Below are 18,451 nucleotides of genomic sequence, written 5' to 3'. Positions count from 1 at the left end.
ATCTGCTTCCAAAATACAATGATGGGACAGGCATAGGATGAACATTCCCATCCCAAAAGGGCAAATTTGAATTTTAAACAAAAGGGCTGATGTTTCCTTAGTTTCTCTTTCTGAGAGTTCATTATTGGTATATAAAAATGCCTTTGATTTCTAGATGTTGATTTTATATCCTGCTACCTTGCCAAATTCATTTATTAAGTCTAGTGGTTTCATGGTGAAGTCTTTAGGGTTTTCTATGTACAATATAATGTTGTCTGTGATAATGACAGTTTTACTTCCTCATTTCCAATTTGGCTGCCTTTTATCTCTTCTTCCTGTCTGATTGCTGTGGCTAGGACTTCCAGTTCTGTATTGAATATGAGTGGTAAAAGTGGACATCCTTGTCTTTTTCCTGTTCTTAAGGGAAATGCTTTTAGTTTTTCCCCATTGAGTATTATGTTGGCTGTAAGTTTGTCATATATGGCCTTTATTAGGTTGAGGTATGATCCCTCTATTCCCAGTTTACTGAAAGTTTTTGTCAAAAAAGGGTGCTGCCCGACTGGCGTGGCTCAGTGGTTGAGCGTCAACCTTTGGACCATGATGTCACAGTTTAATTCCTGTAAGGGCATATGCCTGGGTTGTGGGCTTGGTCCCCAGTAGGGAGCATGCAAGAGGCAGCCGACCAATGATTCCCTGTCATCATTGATGTTTCTATCTCTCTCCCTCTCTGAAATTAATAAAAATATTATTTTTAAAAAGGGTACTGGATTTTGTCAAATGCTTTTTTCTGCATCTATTGATACAATCATGTGATTTTTATCTTTCATTATGTTTATGTGATGTATCACATTTATTGATTTGTGAATATTGTACCAGCCTTGCATCCCCTGAATAAATCCCACTTGATCATGGTGTGTGATTTTTTAAATATATTGCTGGATCTGATTTGCTAATATTTTGCTGAGGATTTTGGCATTTGTGTTCATCGGGGATATTGGCCTGTAATTTTCTTTCTTTGTAGTGTCTTTATCTGGTTTTGGAATTAGGGTAATGTGTGCTTCATAAAAAGATCTTGAAAATGTTCCTTCCTCTTGAATTTTTTGAATTAGTTTGAGGAGGATTGTTGTTAATTCTTCTTTGAATGTTTGGTAAAATTCTCCTGTGACTCCATCCAGTCCAGAACTTTTGTTTGCTAGGAGGGAGTTTTTAAATTACTGCTTCAATTTCATCAATTGATGTTGGCCTATTCAGAATTCTAATTCTTCCTGAATGAGTTTTAGAAACATTCTTCCAGTATCTTTCTAGGAATTTGTCCATTTTGCCCAGGTTGTCCGGTTTGTTGGTATATAGTTGTTCATAGTATTTGCTTACAATCTTTTGTATTTCTGTGGTGTCAGTGGTTACTTCTCCGCTTTCTTTTCTTATTTTATTTATTCGGGTCCTCTCTGTTTGTTTCTTGATGTGTTTGGCTAAAGGATCATCAATCTTGTTTATCTTTTCAAAGAGCCAGCTTTTGGATTCATTGAACTTTTGTACTGTTTTTATCGTTTCTATGTCATTTATTCCCACTCTGATCTTTATTATTTCCTTCCTTCTACTTCCTCTGGACTTCTCTTATTGTCCTTCTAATTCATTTAGTTATAGGGTTAGATAGTTTATTAGTGCTTTTTCTTGTTTCTTGAGGTAGGTCTGTAATGCTATGAACCTTCCTCTCAGGACTGCTTTTGCTGTGTCCAATAGGTTTTGGGGGGTTATGTGTTCATTTTCATTTGTTTGCAGGAAGTTTTTAAATTTCTTTATTGATCTCATTGGTAACCCATTCATTGTTTAATAACATGTTATTTAGCCAAAATGTATTTGAGTGTTTTTTAGTGGTTTTTAATATTTTTATTGATTTCAGAGAGGAAGGAAGTGGAAGAGAGAGAAACAGAAACATCAATGATGAGAAAGGATCATTGATACTCTGCCTCCCGATTGAGCCCACAACCCAGGCATGTGCCCTGACTGGGAATCAAACCGTGACCCCCTGGTTCATAGGTTGATGCTCAACCACTGAGCCATGCCAGCTGGGCTATTTTTTAGTTTTTTTATTGTAGTTGATTTCTAACTTCATGCCATTGTGATCCAAGAAGATGCTTGGTATGATATCAAACTTCTTGACATTGTGTAGACTTGTTGTGATCTAAGAATGTTCCATGTGTGCTTCAGAAATATGTATATTGTTGCTTTTGGGTGAAATGTTCTGTAAATATCAGTTAGATCCATCTGATCTAGTGTGTCATTTAAGGACTTTGTTTCCTTGTTGATTTTTTGTCTGGAAGATCTATTCAGTGAAATCAGTGGAGTGTTAAAAGTCCCCTACTATGACTGTATTGCTGTTGATCTCTCCCTTAATGTCCATCAAGAGTTGTTGTTGTTTTTTTTTTATGTATTTGGGTGCTCCTGTATTGGGTGCATATATGTTTACAAGGGTTATATTTTCTTGTTGAATCATTCCCTTTAGTATTATGTAGTGGCCTTCTCTGTCTCTTGTTATGGCCTTAGTTTTGAAGTCTATTTTGTCTGAGATGAGTACTGTTCCCCCAGCTTTTTTTTTTTTTTATTTAGATGGAATATTATTTCCATCCCTTCACTCTCGGTCTGTTTGCATCTTTTGTTCTGAGGTAGGTCTCTTGTAGACAATCATATACACTGAGTGGCCAGATTATCATTATTATGATCTCTGAATGCATAATAATCTGGCCACTCAGTATATGTATGTGCATATATATATATATATATATATATATATATATATATATATATATATATATATATATATAATCACACACACACAGGCTTGGTGCATGAATTCGTGCATGGGTGCTGGTCGAACTCCTGGTCGAGGGGACAATTTGCATTTTAGCCTTTTATTATATAGGATATACACTGAGTGGCCAGATTATTATGCATTCAAAGATCATAATAATCTGGCCACTCAGTGTACTTTACAAAATGTTCCCCTGATGTTGCCAGTACCTACCTGACATAATTACAATATTATTGACTATATTCCCTATGCTGCATTTTACATCCCCATGACTATTATGTAACTACTAACTAAGAAAACATGGGTCATGTTTTGTTATCCATTCAGTCACCCCATGTCTTTTGACTGGAGCATTTAATCCATTTACATTTAAAGTTATTATTGATAGGTATTTATTTATTTCTATTTTTATTTTCTTTATGCCTATGATCCTCTCTCTCTCCTTTTCTTCTTCTCCCTCTTAAAGCAGTCCCTTTAACATTTCTTACATTGCCTGTTTGGTGGTAATGTATTCCTTTAACCATTTTTTTGTTTTGTTTTTTGGTCTGGAAGCTTTTTATTTCACTTTCAATTTTAAATTATAGCTTTGCTGGATACAGTAGTTTTGGATTTAGGCCCTTGCTTTTCATTACTTTGCTTATTTCATGCCACTCCCTTCTGGCCTGAAGTGTTTCTTTTGAGAAGTCAGTTGACATTCTAACGGGAACTCCTTTGTACATAATTTTCTGTCTCTCTCTTTGCCAGTTTAATTACAATGTGTCTAGGTGTGAGTCTCTTTGGGTTCATCTTGATTGGGACTCTTTGTGCCTCCTGAAATTGTGTGATACTTTCCTTCATCAGGTTGGGTAAGTTTTCTGGCATTATTTCTTTAAACAGGGTTTTTTTGTTCCTTGCTCACCTTCTTCCCCTTCTGGTATTCCTATAATGTGGATGTTGTTATGTTTCATGTTGTCCCAGAGCTCCCTTAAGCCATCTTCCTGCTTTTTAATTCTTTTTTCTATTTGCTGCTCTAATTTGGTATTTATTTCTAAGTTGTCTTCCAAATTAGTGATTTGATCCTCAGCTTCATCCAATCTACTTCTTATTCCTTCTATTGTGTTCTTGATTTCAGATATGTCATTCTTCATTTTTTCCTGGTTCTGGTTCATGGTTTATATTTCCTTTTTCATCTATAATAGACATCTTAGTGATGTGGTGACTTTGTCAATCAATTGTTGCAAGATCTGTATAGCTGAACATCTGATCCTCGCCCTGGAAAAACTTACCTTCTTTTATGCTATTTTCAAGTTTTATAATAGGCATATATCTAGGTTTGGCTATCTCAAAGGTTTGACATATGACCTAATGTTTATGTAATATTCAGTGCTTATTTTTTTCTTTTTATTTTTTTTCATTGCTTATTTAAAAGAATAAAAATGCTTGGAGATTTCTAGAAGACTAAAATGAAGTTCTTAAAAATATATAAAAGGTTCAGGTACCAAAATCTTCAATCTTGACACACTACACTATACCATCCCTTATTATCTTTTTCTTTGTCCTCCTGACAATGTTCCCATTATATATTATTTGTTCTTAAAATTTTTTACATTCAATATTATTTTATATTAGTACAACATAGTGGTTAGACAATCATATACTTTACAAAGTGTACCCCTGATATTGCCAGTACCTACCTGACACCATACCAACCTGCACTTCTCAATCTCTTCACCTTTTTCACCCAGTCCCCCAATCTCCTTTCCCTCTGGCAACCATTGGTCTGTTTTCTATATCTATTTTGTTTATTTCTATTCTATTTATTTGCTTATATTGTTCTTTAGATTTCACATACAGTTGAAGTTACATAGTATTTATCTTCTTCTGAATGATTTATATTTCACTCAGTTATATATTATTTATTGAAGTTGGTTGAATGTATTGATGTAGTTACTGTTTTTATAATGTCAAAGCCCAGGTAAGTTAATTGCAATATAATTTATTTTAGATAAAGCATGCAATTGTTTACTAGTGGGTACTACAATTGTATGAGAAAAGCATTAGAACTGCACAGAGGAAAGGTATAATGAAATATTTGTTATGGGATCTATCTTGGACCTGGGTGGTGCCTGACTCTCCCCAGTATATGTGACCAAAACCTACAGAAGAGAAAATACAGTATAACATACATGTAAAATCACTTATAGACTCTTCCTTTTAAAAACTACATTCATGGCTGATTGAATGGCCCAGATACACCCTGTTTATTGAACTGATAATAGTGAGTTTTCTATGATGACTAATCCAGTTTAATAAAACCTTTCTCACTTCCTGCCTCTAAAATGTGTGTGGAAGGAATGGGGGAGTGATGTACCTGATTTTGTACCTTTTCAGAGCAAATCTCAATTTTTGTAACACTATTATTATTTGCTGGTTTAACATGAAATTTAATAAATGAGCAAGGAGGAGAAAAAGACAAAATATTTCAGCTGTAACAGAGCTCTTTAGAGGTTGTATTGTAGCAATAAGCTTTCAAAACTTCCTTAAAAACATGGCCAAAAACCCAACTGAATTCACAGGTGCTTATGAGAAGGTTGGAACTTGAAGGAATATGAAAGGGTTGAGAACAGAGATGTGTGTCATACCTCTTTATTTCCCCTAGCTTGCATTGATTTGAATATATTTACTTGCTAATTTTCCATCATCTTTATAAAAGACAGAGAAATGTATACTTTGAGAAATGTGATTTATAATAGCATCATTATCCCATAATTGAAAACACTGAGTGTTTGGTAGTCTGGCAGAATATGCCCATTAGAAATAACCTGTAGTTCAGGAGACCACAGGGTTGCTATGACAACCAAGCAAAAGAGTTTAATAATAGCTCTCCTTCAAAGCTGGAAAATTGACAGAAAGATGAGAGCTCTAAATGCAGTGGCTTCTCATATAAGTGCAAGCAAGCACCAAATACATTTATTTCTTTGTTCAACAAATATTCATCAAACGCCTCTGCTGTGCCTGGCACTATGTTAGGACCTGTGGAAAAGACAGATGTGGTACATCCCTCCATGATGGAGTTAGTGCAGGAGACAAATAATAAAGAGCAAACAAATCGATAAACTGATTAATTCCAGCAGGTTAGAAGGCCATACAGAAAAGAAAGTAATGGGACCATGACACTAAATAAGCAGTATATATACAGACTATGGAGAAGAACCCAGTCTTAGTATATATTAAAAATCTTGTCGCCTGGCTGGCATGGCTCAGTGGTTGAGTATCAACCTATGACCCAGGAAATCACGGTTTGATTCTGGGTCAGGGCCTATGTCCAGGTTGTGGGCTCAACCCCCACTGGGGGGCATGCAGGAGGCAGCTGCTCAATGATTCTCTCATTATTGATATTTCTACCTCTCTCTCCCTCTCCCTGCCTCTCTGAAGTCAATTTTTTTTTTAAATATTGGAACATTCCATGCTATAATGACAAGACTAGACTTTGGCTCATGATCTAAGGTACCAGTATGCAATTAGTTTTGTTATTTAATCAGAGCAAGATCAACTGCCCTTGCCTTTTCTGTACAGAGCAACAGTAGGAGCCCAGGAATCTCCCCAAGTCTTTCCAGGGTGGGAAGCCTGGTGTGTGTTGTGTCAACTGCAGTAACCCCTGAGATGGTGTTATCATTTTGGCTGCCATGTGGTAAAATCTGGCCTGACACATGGTTAAACAGCAATGTCAGATTGCTGTTTAACCTAATAGTCTTTCTCCCCCATACTATAAGAAGGAATCCCTGGATTTTAATTCTATACATGTTGACTCAAAATAAAAACTGTGCCTCCCATGCACTTTTGCAACAAGGTGTGGCCGTTGTAGGTAAGATTTGACCAATGTCCCGTGACCGGAAGTGATGTGTACAACTTCCCTTATAGGGAAGTGTCATGCCCTCTCTTTCTTCTTCCTGGTGACTGGAATATGAACATGAGGGTGAACCAGCTTGTACCATGTAGGCTAGGACAACACTCTGAGGATAGCAGAACAGGAAAACAGGAAAGCCTGGTCTCAGATGACTTTCTAGATCAGAGCCAACATAATGGATTGAGTTTTTATATCAGAAAAGTCTGTCTTATTAAAACAACTACAGGCCTCTGTATATATAACCACACCTGAATCCTAACTAATGTATAAAGTCAGAGAAAGCATGTGATATCTTCTCTGTAAAAAGAAGTCCCTGAAGCCAAAACCAGTTTGGCTCAGTGGATAGAGCGTCGGCCTGCGGACTGAAAGGTCCCAGGTTTGATTCCAGTCAAGGGCATGTACCTTGGTTGCGGGCACATCCCCAGTAGGGAGTGTGCAGTAGGCAACTGATCGATGTTTCTAGCTCTCTATTCCTCTCCCTTCCTCTCTGTAAAAAAAACAATAAAATATATTTTAAAAAAAGAAGAAGTCCCTGAAGTCACTGAGATTCTAGTTCAGGCTGTGCCTGGAATGAGTGCCATTGCTGGATTTTTTCAGTTGTAATGAGCAAAAAATTCTATTTTACTTTCTTAAGATCTAAATTAAGGTAATATTGCTTAAAACTGAGAGTCCTGGCTCTTCTCTTTCTTTAAGGCAAAAACACATCTGTTTTGGAAGAAATACTTTGCCTGACATTTACAGTAAGTCCTTTTTAACTAATGTTCCCAGAATTAAGAAATAGTGTATCCCAAAATAATATTTCTAATTGAGATATGGTGGCTGTAAGCAGCAATTTTAGCTTTGGAGGTAAGAATGTAAAAGTTTGACTCCACTAGAGTTAGGTGACACCCCACAGGGTAGGTTGTTTTAGGAGAAAATATATTTCAGATATAGATGAAATGTTATACAAAACATCTGTTCCCCACTCTTCCTGTGCCTAGGACCACACTGAGTCTCCAAAGTTAAAGATGTGAGGAATGGAAGTTTGATGAAGCAGACCCAGACTACAGCTGGCTCAGAGTCAAAGAGGGGGTCCTTCTCCCTATTCTTCATGAAACCTATTGCCTCCATGGTATTCTGAGGTTTGGCAGCTTTTGGGAACAGGATCTTTTGTTTTGTTATTATTAACATTTTTATATTTTTATTAAATTGAATTTTCACATTATTATTAAATTGATTATTAAACCCTCTAGGTTCAAAAAATAACATTCTCTTGGGATTCTAGTGGTAGTCACATTTTCTATAAACAATTCTGCCTCTTAATACTATCCTGCTTTATCAAATTTACTAAAATAAATGTTCCTTTAAAGTTAGTTAGAATGATGAAAAGGGTGTAGAAGTTTTTAAGCAGGTATGGGAAGAAGAGACTGTCACAAGTGCTCTTACCTTGAGTCTGATGAGCTTCAAACGTGTCATAAAGAATTGAAAATATAAAATTGTGAATATATGCCTTTGGGGGGAATGGATCAAAAGCTTACCCCAGAGCCCTGGCTTGTTTTGTTCAGTGGTTAGAGTGTCAGCCTGTGTACCAAAGCGTAGTGGTTTCTATCCTGGTCAAGAGCATGTACCTCAGTTGAAGGTTCTATCCCCGACCCCAGTCAGGGCATGGGCAGGAGGCAACCAGTCAATGTATCTCTCTCTCTCTCCCCGTTCCTCCCACCCTCTCTCTAAAGTTAAATGGATATCCTCAAGTGAGGACTTTTAAAAAAGCTATCCCCAGATCCTCCACAAGATCAGGTACAGATAATTTTTTAATTCCAGCTCAATTAAAAATGATTAAAAGAGCTATTTAATTTCATTCTCTAATCCATATATAGACAAGCTTATTGTTAAATTAATTTCTATTTCATCCTTTTGGAAACCATAATGCTCTTTATTATTTGAACTAAAAAAAAAAAACTTGCAAAAATGTGGGCTCTTTGAGCTTTTCAGATTATGGGAACAGATACAAAAAATAATTACTGTTACTCTAAATCTTACAAATAGTAGTCCTACAAACAACATTATATCGAGAATTTGCTAAAAGATGTGATGATTAATTGGAAAACTGAGAAAAGGATGCTTTTCTGTCAAAAGGGATTTCAACACTGCTAGTTAAGTCATTCACTGCACAAGCAAGTGTTGTATACATTCAGCGAAACACTGAATTAAAAAGTCAGAAAGTCTGGGATTTAGTACCAGTTTTATTTGTTACTAATCACATACAAATCACTTATCTATAAAATAATGATCAACATCTATTCCCTAATTCACAAATATATCACGAAACCAAAATTCTTCCTAAGAAAACTTCTTTGTAAACAAAGATATTACTACCATTTAGCTTAGGCTTTAACTGAAAGGTTGAAAATGGCAACCTGGAGAATTTGTCTTATATAAACTATAGATGAATAATTTGGATGAATTATCCATTGTCCTATTTCAACATGAAAAAACAGCTATCAAAAGAAGTCACTGGTGAAGAAAAGTTGGAAAACTACTGAGAAAGAGCTTTGTGTTAAGTACAGTGCTTAGAACAACCCTGATATCAAACGGAACAAAATTTAGCCTTAGGCAACTGAAAGCATATCTGATCCTTTGAAAGAACACATACTGCTAAGACAAGCATCTTATTTCACCAAAAATAAACAGGAATGGTCTGTAAAATCTTCAAATGGCCCATAAAAATGCCTCCGAAGACTTTTTTTTAAAACTTGCGTGTCTCCCTCTCTTTATTTTCATATGATAGTATATCATTCAAAAATTCTGTTTCCCACCTGAGAGAGCACATGCCTTAGTATTCTGCCACGGTGTATGAAATATTAGCATTCTGTCACTAGCAAATAGGAATTAGCATGTTATTAAATAAAGATTTAGAAAGATAATGCTAATTTGGTATAGGTAATTTTATACACTATAAGCATCTGGTCATTTATTATGAATAATGACAACCATATCTAGTAAATCTTAAGAGGTAAGCATTTATATTTTCTGGTATTTAACAATGTCGGTTTTATGTGATTTAGTCTCCTTCTGGACTTTTCCTTACATAGTGACAGAAACAAAGACTAAAGCGTTAATTCACAGAGAAACTTAGAACAGATACAAATACCCTAATAAAATAACCATATATACCACTGCTTAGGGAAATATTTTAGATGAATATACTTTCACTACTGGCCCCCAAAGCCATCATCCACGTATGTTATTTAACTGTAAACTTTTAATACAAAAATACCTTTAAGCTACTAATAACATTTAGTGACTTACAAAACTGACAGAATATTTCAGTGCTACACAAAACAATTCTATACTTAAAACTTAAAGTTTTAAAGTTCTTTGCTGGCACTTGATTTTATAGTTGATAGATACAATAACTACTAATCAATAAAATACTGTTCTTAGCTTATACATATTTTCGAAACCAATATTACCTCACAAAACAGTAAAGAATAATCATACATCTTGCTGACAAATCTTGTAAGATGAACACCAAAACTATACAGTCAAAATATTTTAAGAATCACAATAACTTTTTAAGACAATGGATAAAAGTTTACACAATCATGTCCAATGGACAAAAGATTTATTCCTCTGAATCAATGAAGCATGTACCAAGTATAGATAAAACACATGAACCTACAAAGCAAGTTACTGGGGTTTTGTTTTTGTTTGTTTTTTAAGTTTTGTAGATGATTAGTGACACTGCTAGAATGGAATTCTTTTCAGATGGAAACTTGGTCACTATTTGCAAATACACATTTTATATTACAAATTTAAAACTGAAATTTCTTTTCCAACAGTAGAATCCTGTGGGTTTTTTTGTTGTTGTTTTTACTACCAGTGAGCTTATGGCCATTCTGTACAGTATTACATTCCTTCACATTATAAATAACCATTCAGTCACATTAAACATATGTGCATCTTTTTTTCTTCATGAAAGGGGAGTAAATAACTAAAATTTAACGAATTATATTTAAGTTAGAACACATGTTGTATAAACATACTAGTTTAAAGTTTTGGAATTCTATTACACTGTTCTGAAGAAAAATATATACTTTCAAAACCCTATCTAGTAATCCCTATCCAGTTTTCTATTTTAAAAATTAAAATTCCAGTTACTGTACTTTAAACAGAATGGAAGGCAAAATGATCATAATCAAATATAGACATATTAAATAATCAAACAATATTGGATTTTTAGAATAGTAAATTATTAAATAGGTTTATTTTTGGAGTGCTTAAATTCTCTAACCTTAAATTACATTAGTATTTCAAATAATACCCTTTCTAAAGAAAACCTGAAATTAATCAATTTTTTTTCCAGTAAAGGGAAAGGGTGTATCTTTTAGATACTTTCCAAAGCAATAAAAACACCTTAGTATTTCAACCTAACTATAACAAACTCTGCTGCTTCTGTATATTTCACTGAGGTGCTACCTGTACCCACAAATCATCATCAGATAAAGAACTTGAACTTCCTGACTCAGAATCTAGCTCACTGAATCCACCTAAATCCCATTCAGTACTAGATTCACTTGGTATTTCCTCTTCCTCAGTGAGGAAACTCTGACCAGGCTCAAGACAGGAAGGATAAACACGAGCTGAGAGGCAGAAAAAGTTGGAATCAAACTGGAAGAGGCCTAATGTAGTACCTATATTAATCCACTGGTCTCCACTAATGTCATATTCATACACCGTCACTCGGTTCTTTTTCCATTGTGGGGTGCGTGAGGTAATCAGCAACAGTTTTTGGTCATGATTGATGATCCGGTAGTTGCTGGTCTCTGACACCAAAGGGATATTATTAATCTGCCTCCATTCTCCTCTGACTGGATTGTAGACCTTCATGACTGGGATGTCACAGATACAATAGATCTCATCATTGAAGACACAGGCTTCCTGAAAGTCATGGCGCTTAAGAGAAACACACTTCAGCCACATATTGTGGTTAGGATCATAGCAGAACATGCGCTTACTGTTGAGAGCATAAAGATAGTTCTGAATTACCATTAGGTCAAAGGAGATAAAAGAATGGGGTAGTGGAGCCACCAGTGCCCACTGGTTCCTCTGAACACTGTAGCATTCCACTTCCTTCAATTTAAGTCCAGTAATAGGGTCTCGCCCACCCAAGATGTAAATGTAGCCATTGAGGTAGGCCACATCCATGCCCTCACGACAGAGCAAGCGATCTGCAAGTTGCTGCCAACTATTCTGAGCTGGTTTATACACCCAGAGGTCTTTCCTGGGCTGGGCAGCTAGATAGATGTCATGGTCCGGAGAGATACAGACGGCTAAGGTGGTTACAGTTCTAGTGTGAGCAAGGCAGGTCAAAGGTGAGGGCACTTTGTAAATATCCCCGGAATACGGGTCACAGCACAGAAAGGGATCTCTAGGGTGACCAAAGAAAATCACCATCTTCTTGGCACACGCACCCAACCTCTGGGGTGGATTTTCTGCTGCATATACAACGGAGCTGCTGCTGCTGCTGCCGCCGTCCGGCTTGGACACCACAGACTTGTACATCATGTCACCATATCGCATCTGCAGAGCCCCTTCGATAAGGTCCAGACAGTACTTCTTCACAGTGGTGTTGGTTAGCAGCCCTTTCAGGTAATCCTGATCTTCATCAGCGAAGTGTGCCCAGCGGACACACTTGAAGACTTCTGCAGCGCTGGGACCCCGCTCCTTGGGAGCCGCCTCCAACCACTGCATGGCAACGTGACACACTGTCTGCTCATGCTCTATGTTTAGACAATCCAGGCGCAGGACAGCCAGCAGCTGGGCCAGGGTCAGATCTGCCAGAGTCTCCTCCCGAATCGGACCCATCTGGCTGAGCTGCTTGAAGTTGTGGGCTATGAAGGACTGGGCCTGTGATCGCAGCTTGCGATGGCCGAAGGCATCAGCGAACTTGAGGATGGCGGTGCAGTTAGCCAGGTCCAGGCGGCGGGCTAGGAAGGAAGCACAGGCTTCCCGCACGTACTCGAGCTGTAACATGTCGGAGGCCGCGTAAAGGCGTTCCACGTTGGCTTCACTCAGGGACACGCGACCGGTGTAGCAGTATTCGACCAACACCTCAAAGGACTCGGCATCCACGTCGTGCATGGTCACATTGGCCTGCTGGCTCTCGTACATGCCGCCGGTGAACATGCTCTTGAAGTAGGGACAGGCGGCGGCCAGCACGTTCCGGTTGCAGGAGAAAAGGCGGCCTGTGCCAGGCCCACTGCCAGGCGTCACCACCTCGATGGTCACATCACAGAGCAGCCGCGAGTCATAGAAGGACTTGAGCTGTGCCAGCAGGGCTGCAGCGTGGGCCGTGTCCTTCAGCTCCTCCGGGCCCGTGAAAAAGGCCGTAACCGTGGGCTTGTGAATCCTCTTGGGCCGTTTCCCGCCGCGGGGACTGGCGAGGCGGCGGGAGCGCGGAGCGTCTTCCCGGGACTGCATGGTGGAGATGGCGGCGGGTGCTGAGGGCGAGACCGGGCGCTAGGCTAGGACCGGGTTCTGGCTTCTCCTCTCACCCGGCTATCGCGGGCGCAACGATAACGGTGACTCCGGGGAGACAACCACACGAGTCCATTTACTTGACTCAGCCCTGTGCCAAGGTGCCACCTGCCTTTATCGCGTGGACCGCGCCAACTCACCCGATCCCAGCTCCACGCCCTTCCTCCGCCTCAGCTCGCCCACACGGAACCGCTGGCTGACACGGAAAGCCGCCACCGCTGCGCTGGCATGGCAGTACCGCTAGGCGTCCAGGAGAACTACGATGCCCAGGTGGCCTTTCGCGCCTCGAGGCATGCCGGGTCCTCCAGGCCTACGGGCGTAGGCTTCCGTGCAGAAGCGGCTTGGCATGTCGGGAGTAGTAGTTTCCATAGTATCGCGAGATTTATCTGCCGTTCATTGTTTCAGCTGACGAAATTAAAAATAACTAATTTTTCCCGATTCCGATTTCGTGTTATGCTAGAACTTTGCGTTTGGAATACAAATTAGGCTCCCGTTCTAGTATTTACTAATTGTTTGCCTTCTCTCTCATAGTGTTCTTTTAAGATTAAATGAGCCCGGCCGGTGTGTTCAGTGGTTGATCGTAGACCCGGAACCAAGAGGTCACCAGTTCGATTCCCGGTCAGGGCACATGTCCAGGTTGCCGGCTTGATCCCCAGGAGGGGGGTGTAGGAGGCAACCGATCAAGATGTTTCTATCTTTCTCCCCATCTCCCTTCCTCTCTCTAATATAAATAAAAAATTATAGTTTAATATACATTTTTCTTTATTTCAGAGAGGGAGAGAGAAATATCAATGATGACATAGAATCATTGATCGGCTGCCTCCTTCATGCCCCTGACTGGGGATCGAGCCCACAACCCCGGGCATGTGCCCTTGTCTGGAATCCAACCTGGGACCCTTCAGTCCTCAGGCTGACTATCCATTGAGTGAAACCTAGGGCTAAAAACATATTTTTTAATAATGAGACAAATTGCATAGGATACATAGGATTCTCTGAATACGTATTTGTTCTTACATATCAGTAGAATAATTAATAAGTACTTGCGCAGTTCCTAAAGTCTAAAGTTTCCATGTTTTAGCTTTTCTTATAGCATCTATGAAAAATGAAGTACCCACTCATTTGAAATCATTGGTCTATAAGGAAAAAAATTTTTTTTAAATTAATCCTCACCCAAGGATATTTTCCATTGATTTTTTAGAGAGTGTGGAAGGGAGGGAGGGAGGGAGGGAGGGAGGAGAGGAGAGAGAGAGAGAGAGAGAGAGAGAGAGAGAGAGAGAGAGAGAGAACATTGATGTGAAAGAAACGCATCGATTGGTTGCCTCCAATGGGGGCAGGAGATCAAGCCTGCAAGCAAGCCCTTGACTGGAATTGAATCTGAGACCCTTCAGTCCACAGCCACTGCTCTATGCACTGAGCCAAACCAGCTAGGACTGGTGTGTAGTCTTTTAAGATATCTTCTTTCACTTAGCAATACTCATTTCAGGTTCCTCTTGTCTTTTCATGGCTTGATAGCTTATTTCTTTTTGTTAGTGAGTAATATTCCATTGTATGGATATACCACAATTTACTTACCCACTCACCTACTAAATGGCATTTTGTTTGCTTTGAATTTTGCAATTGTGAATAAACCTGCTATAGACACTCATGCACTCTTTTATTTCTGGACATAAGTTTTCAACTCATTTTGGTAAATACTAAGGAATGTGACTGAAGGATCCTATGGGAAGACTATGTTTAGCTTTGTAAGGTACTGCCTAGAGCCATCTCTTGGTTTGGTTTTGTTGCAACCTATTGTTTAACCTTAGTATTATGGGAAACTTTCAACCCACTTTTCGAGGGTGTTCAGAATTCTCACCAATATATGCTTCACCACTAAGGTGAAAATTCATATTATTATCTCCAAAAAATGCCAGGATTTTACTGAGGACAACTTACAACTCCAATGGTCCATTTGAGACACTTGGAATTTCCCTAAGCCTGCCTATTTACAAGGTGCCCTCAAATCTCAGTGCTCTAAGATCTATTCTCATCAATGTCAGTTTAATTTACTGGTATGAGGAGGCTGAAAATAAAATATCATCAGTCTACCTCAAACTGTACAGTCTCTTAAAGACTGTCTGTTTTACCCTCAGTCCATAATCTCAGGACTCTGTCCTCACCTGAACTCATCATGTGGTCAACCAAGCCATTTCTCCTACCCACCATTCCTTCTTTTCTGTGGATTCTCTTTTTCTTCCTTCAGTCTCTATTCTCTTTTTACCCCTCCCTGCCTCCATGAAAGTACTTTGCCCCCAACTTCCAATAATAAGGACCCTTATTATTAGTCCTTCCCAACCTGTGAGGGAAGGTCAATGACCTAAGCATCTACCTGAGCAGGTATTCTTTCATCCTTGTGGAAGGATAGTAAGAAGCAAGGAAAATCCCTGGGTAAGTGGAATAGGGAAACTGAGACAAGCAAATTAAACAAGCCAATTTGAACAACTTTCAGCCAACTAGTAAATAGCAAGACTTTATCTCCCCTAACCAAGGACACTTTAGAGCCAATGGTTTATACCTCCCCTCCCTAAACAGAGAATACATAGCTTAAATCATCCTCATCTTGGAAATAGAGAACAAAGACTCAATCAATGCCATTTGTGTCAGCTAAACCTAAGGACAAATAAAGTTGGGGCAACAGATAACAAAAACCCCATTAGAGCCAGACAGGCCCAAGATAAAAGTAATTCAGTAAAACAGACCAAAGAATAATCCAAACACTCCCCTATACACTCATTTTGATGCACCAGCATATTAAAAATGCACCTGGAAAATTGATGAATACTCTGCTAAAACCCTCCCCTAAGATTCTCACCTGCATGGGGGAAAAAAACAAACAAACAAGATAAAAAGTCCTCAGGACAAAGACTCAGTATGACTCGCTCTAGAGCACTGCCATGCCCCTTTCTGGGCTTGAACTTTTTACTTCCTCCTAAACTCTAACGGCCCCAGGAGACTTGCAAGCAGGGGAGCAGTGGGCAGTGGCAGCTCGTCCCAGGTTAACCCCTGACCCTATTTCCAAGACCCTCTTTTTGCTGACTTCCCAGTGAGCCAAAGCAACCCAAACTAAGCTCATTCCTTTCCTATAACATTTCTAGAGAGCCAAAGCAGAGCACCGCCGAGGCTCTCTCCTGTTGTTCCTTCTGTCCTAAGTCCTTCCTTTGTTTCACTGTCCCAGCTTTAATAAACATACTCTCGAAATCACCTAGACCAGTGGTGGGCAAACTCATTAGTCAACAGAGCCAAATATCAACAGTACAATGATTGACATTTCTTTTGAGAGCCAAATTTTTTAAACTTAAACTTCTTCTAACGCCATTTCTTCAAAATAGACTTGCCCAGGCCGTGGTATTTTGTGGAAGAGTCACACTCAAGGGGCCAAAGAGCTGCATGTGGCTCGCGAGCCGCAGTTTGCCGACCACGGACCTAGACTCATGTTGCGAAATCTTTCCTATACAAAGTCAAGAGCCCACACACTACAGGCCAGTCTCTGTGTAGTAACACCTTGACCTCACTCATATTTACATTTTATTGTTAAAGTCTTTCTAGACCTCCATAAAAATAGGGAAGAATCTAGTAATCAATTATGACTGATCTTCAGGGTATATTCTCTTGGGATCCATGATTTATAACAACTTGTGCCACTACTAATGAGTCCCAGAGATCCCACTTTATTATTTGAAAAGCCAAATGGGCCACTCTTCAAGAGGAACTTCAAAGAAATTAGAGCATCTTGAGGCTTACATACAGGCTAACACCTTAGGGGAAAGGACTTTTAGAATCCATTCCCACTGTCTCCCTTCATAAATTGATTGGTCAGCCCTGGCCAGTTTGGCTCAGTGGAGAGAGTGTCAGCCTTTGGACTGAAGGGTCCCAGGTTTGATTCCAGTCAAGGGCACATGCCCGGGTTGCGGGTTCGATCCCCAGTATGGGATGTGCAGGAGGCAGCCAATCGGTGATTCTTTCTCATCATTGATGTTTCTATCTCTCTCTTCCTCTCCCTTCCTCTCTGAAATCAATAAAAATATAATTTTTAAAAAAATTGATTGGTGAGCCGAAGCCGGTTTGGCTCAGTGGATAGAGCGTCGGCCTGCGGACTCAAGGGTCCCAGGTTCGATTCCGGTCAAGGGCATGTACCTTGGTTGCGGGCACATCCCCAGTAGGGGGTGTGCAGGAGGCAGCTGATCGATGTTTCTAACTCTCTATCCCTCTCTCTTCTTCTCTGTAAAAAATCAATAAAATATATTTAAAAAAAAAAATAAAAAAATAAAAAATTGATTGGTGAAAGATAAAAGATTGCAGAATACAAAGAGATTAATCTGTCTCTAACTTCAGAAATAGTTTAGAAAATGTTTGGAAGGACTACTCTGGTCTGACTCTAAATGACTGAACACCTTAGCCACTAGCTTCATTAAGGCAATGACCAGAAATTAGAGTATTCAAAATATTTTATAGCCCTACTCAGTTTGGCACAGTGGATAAGCATCGGCCTGTGGACCAAAGGGTCCTGGGTTCCATTCTGGTCAAGGGCACGTACCCCTGTTGCAGGCTCCTCCCTGGCCCAGGCTCTGGTTGGGGTGCATGCAGGAGGCAACTACGAAGGAGGCGACCAATCGATCTGTTTCTCTCACATTGATATTTCTCTCTGTCTTTCCCTCTCTCTTCCACTCTGTCTAAAAATCAATGGGAAAATATCCTCAGGTGAGGATTTTATTTTTTTATTTTATTTTTTTAAATATATTTTATTGACTTTTTACAGAGAGGAAGGGAGAGGGATAGAGAGCTAGAAACATTGATGAGAGAGACACATCAATCAGCCGCCTCCTGCACACCCCCCACCGGGGACGTGCCCGCAACCAAGGTACATGCCCTTGACCGGAATCGAACCTGGGACCCTTCAGTCCGCAGGCCGACGCTCTATCCACCGAGCCAAACCGGTTTCGGCCTCAGGTGAGGATTTTAAAAAACATAATATAAATTAGTGAGGTGATCTCTCTCTGAAATACATACACTAGCTCAACATCACAAGGACTCTGTTGCAAAAAGGTCAAATCAAAACAATGCAATTCAAGACTTTACAACTTAATTTGAAGGAAACAAGCCAAGACAAGCTGCTCCCTCTAAAACTTCCATAGATAGACATAATTACACATATTGTAAAGAAAAGGGACATAAGGCTTGATATTAACCAACCTTAAAATGCAAAAGCAAACAGGAGACCA

At 39.4% G+C, this 18,451-nt stretch overlaps 1 protein-coding gene across 1 annotated transcript; it reads right to left on the bottom strand.

Annotated features, from left to right (window-relative positions):
* Positions 1-8,873: 8,873 nt before the first annotated feature.
* LOC103289647 (kelch repeat and BTB domain-containing protein 6) lies at positions 8,874-13,622 on the bottom strand. Its single transcript, XM_008145538.3, has one exon. It carries the CDS (start codon positions 13,134-13,136, stop codon positions 11,118-11,120), a length of 2,019 nt encoding a protein of 672 aa, XP_008143760.2. The 5' UTR covers positions 13,137-13,622; the 3' UTR covers positions 8,874-11,117.
* Positions 13,623-18,451: the final 4,829 nt, after the last annotated feature.

Source organism: Eptesicus fuscus, chromosome 8 (genome assembly GCF_027574615.1).
Source record: "Eptesicus fuscus isolate TK198812 chromosome 8, DD_ASM_mEF_20220401, whole genome shotgun sequence".
Taxonomy (NCBI): domain Eukaryota; kingdom Metazoa; phylum Chordata; class Mammalia; order Chiroptera; family Vespertilionidae; genus Eptesicus; species Eptesicus fuscus.
Note: the sequence above shows the minus strand (reverse complement) of the source record. Positions and strands in the feature narration are given on the sequence as shown.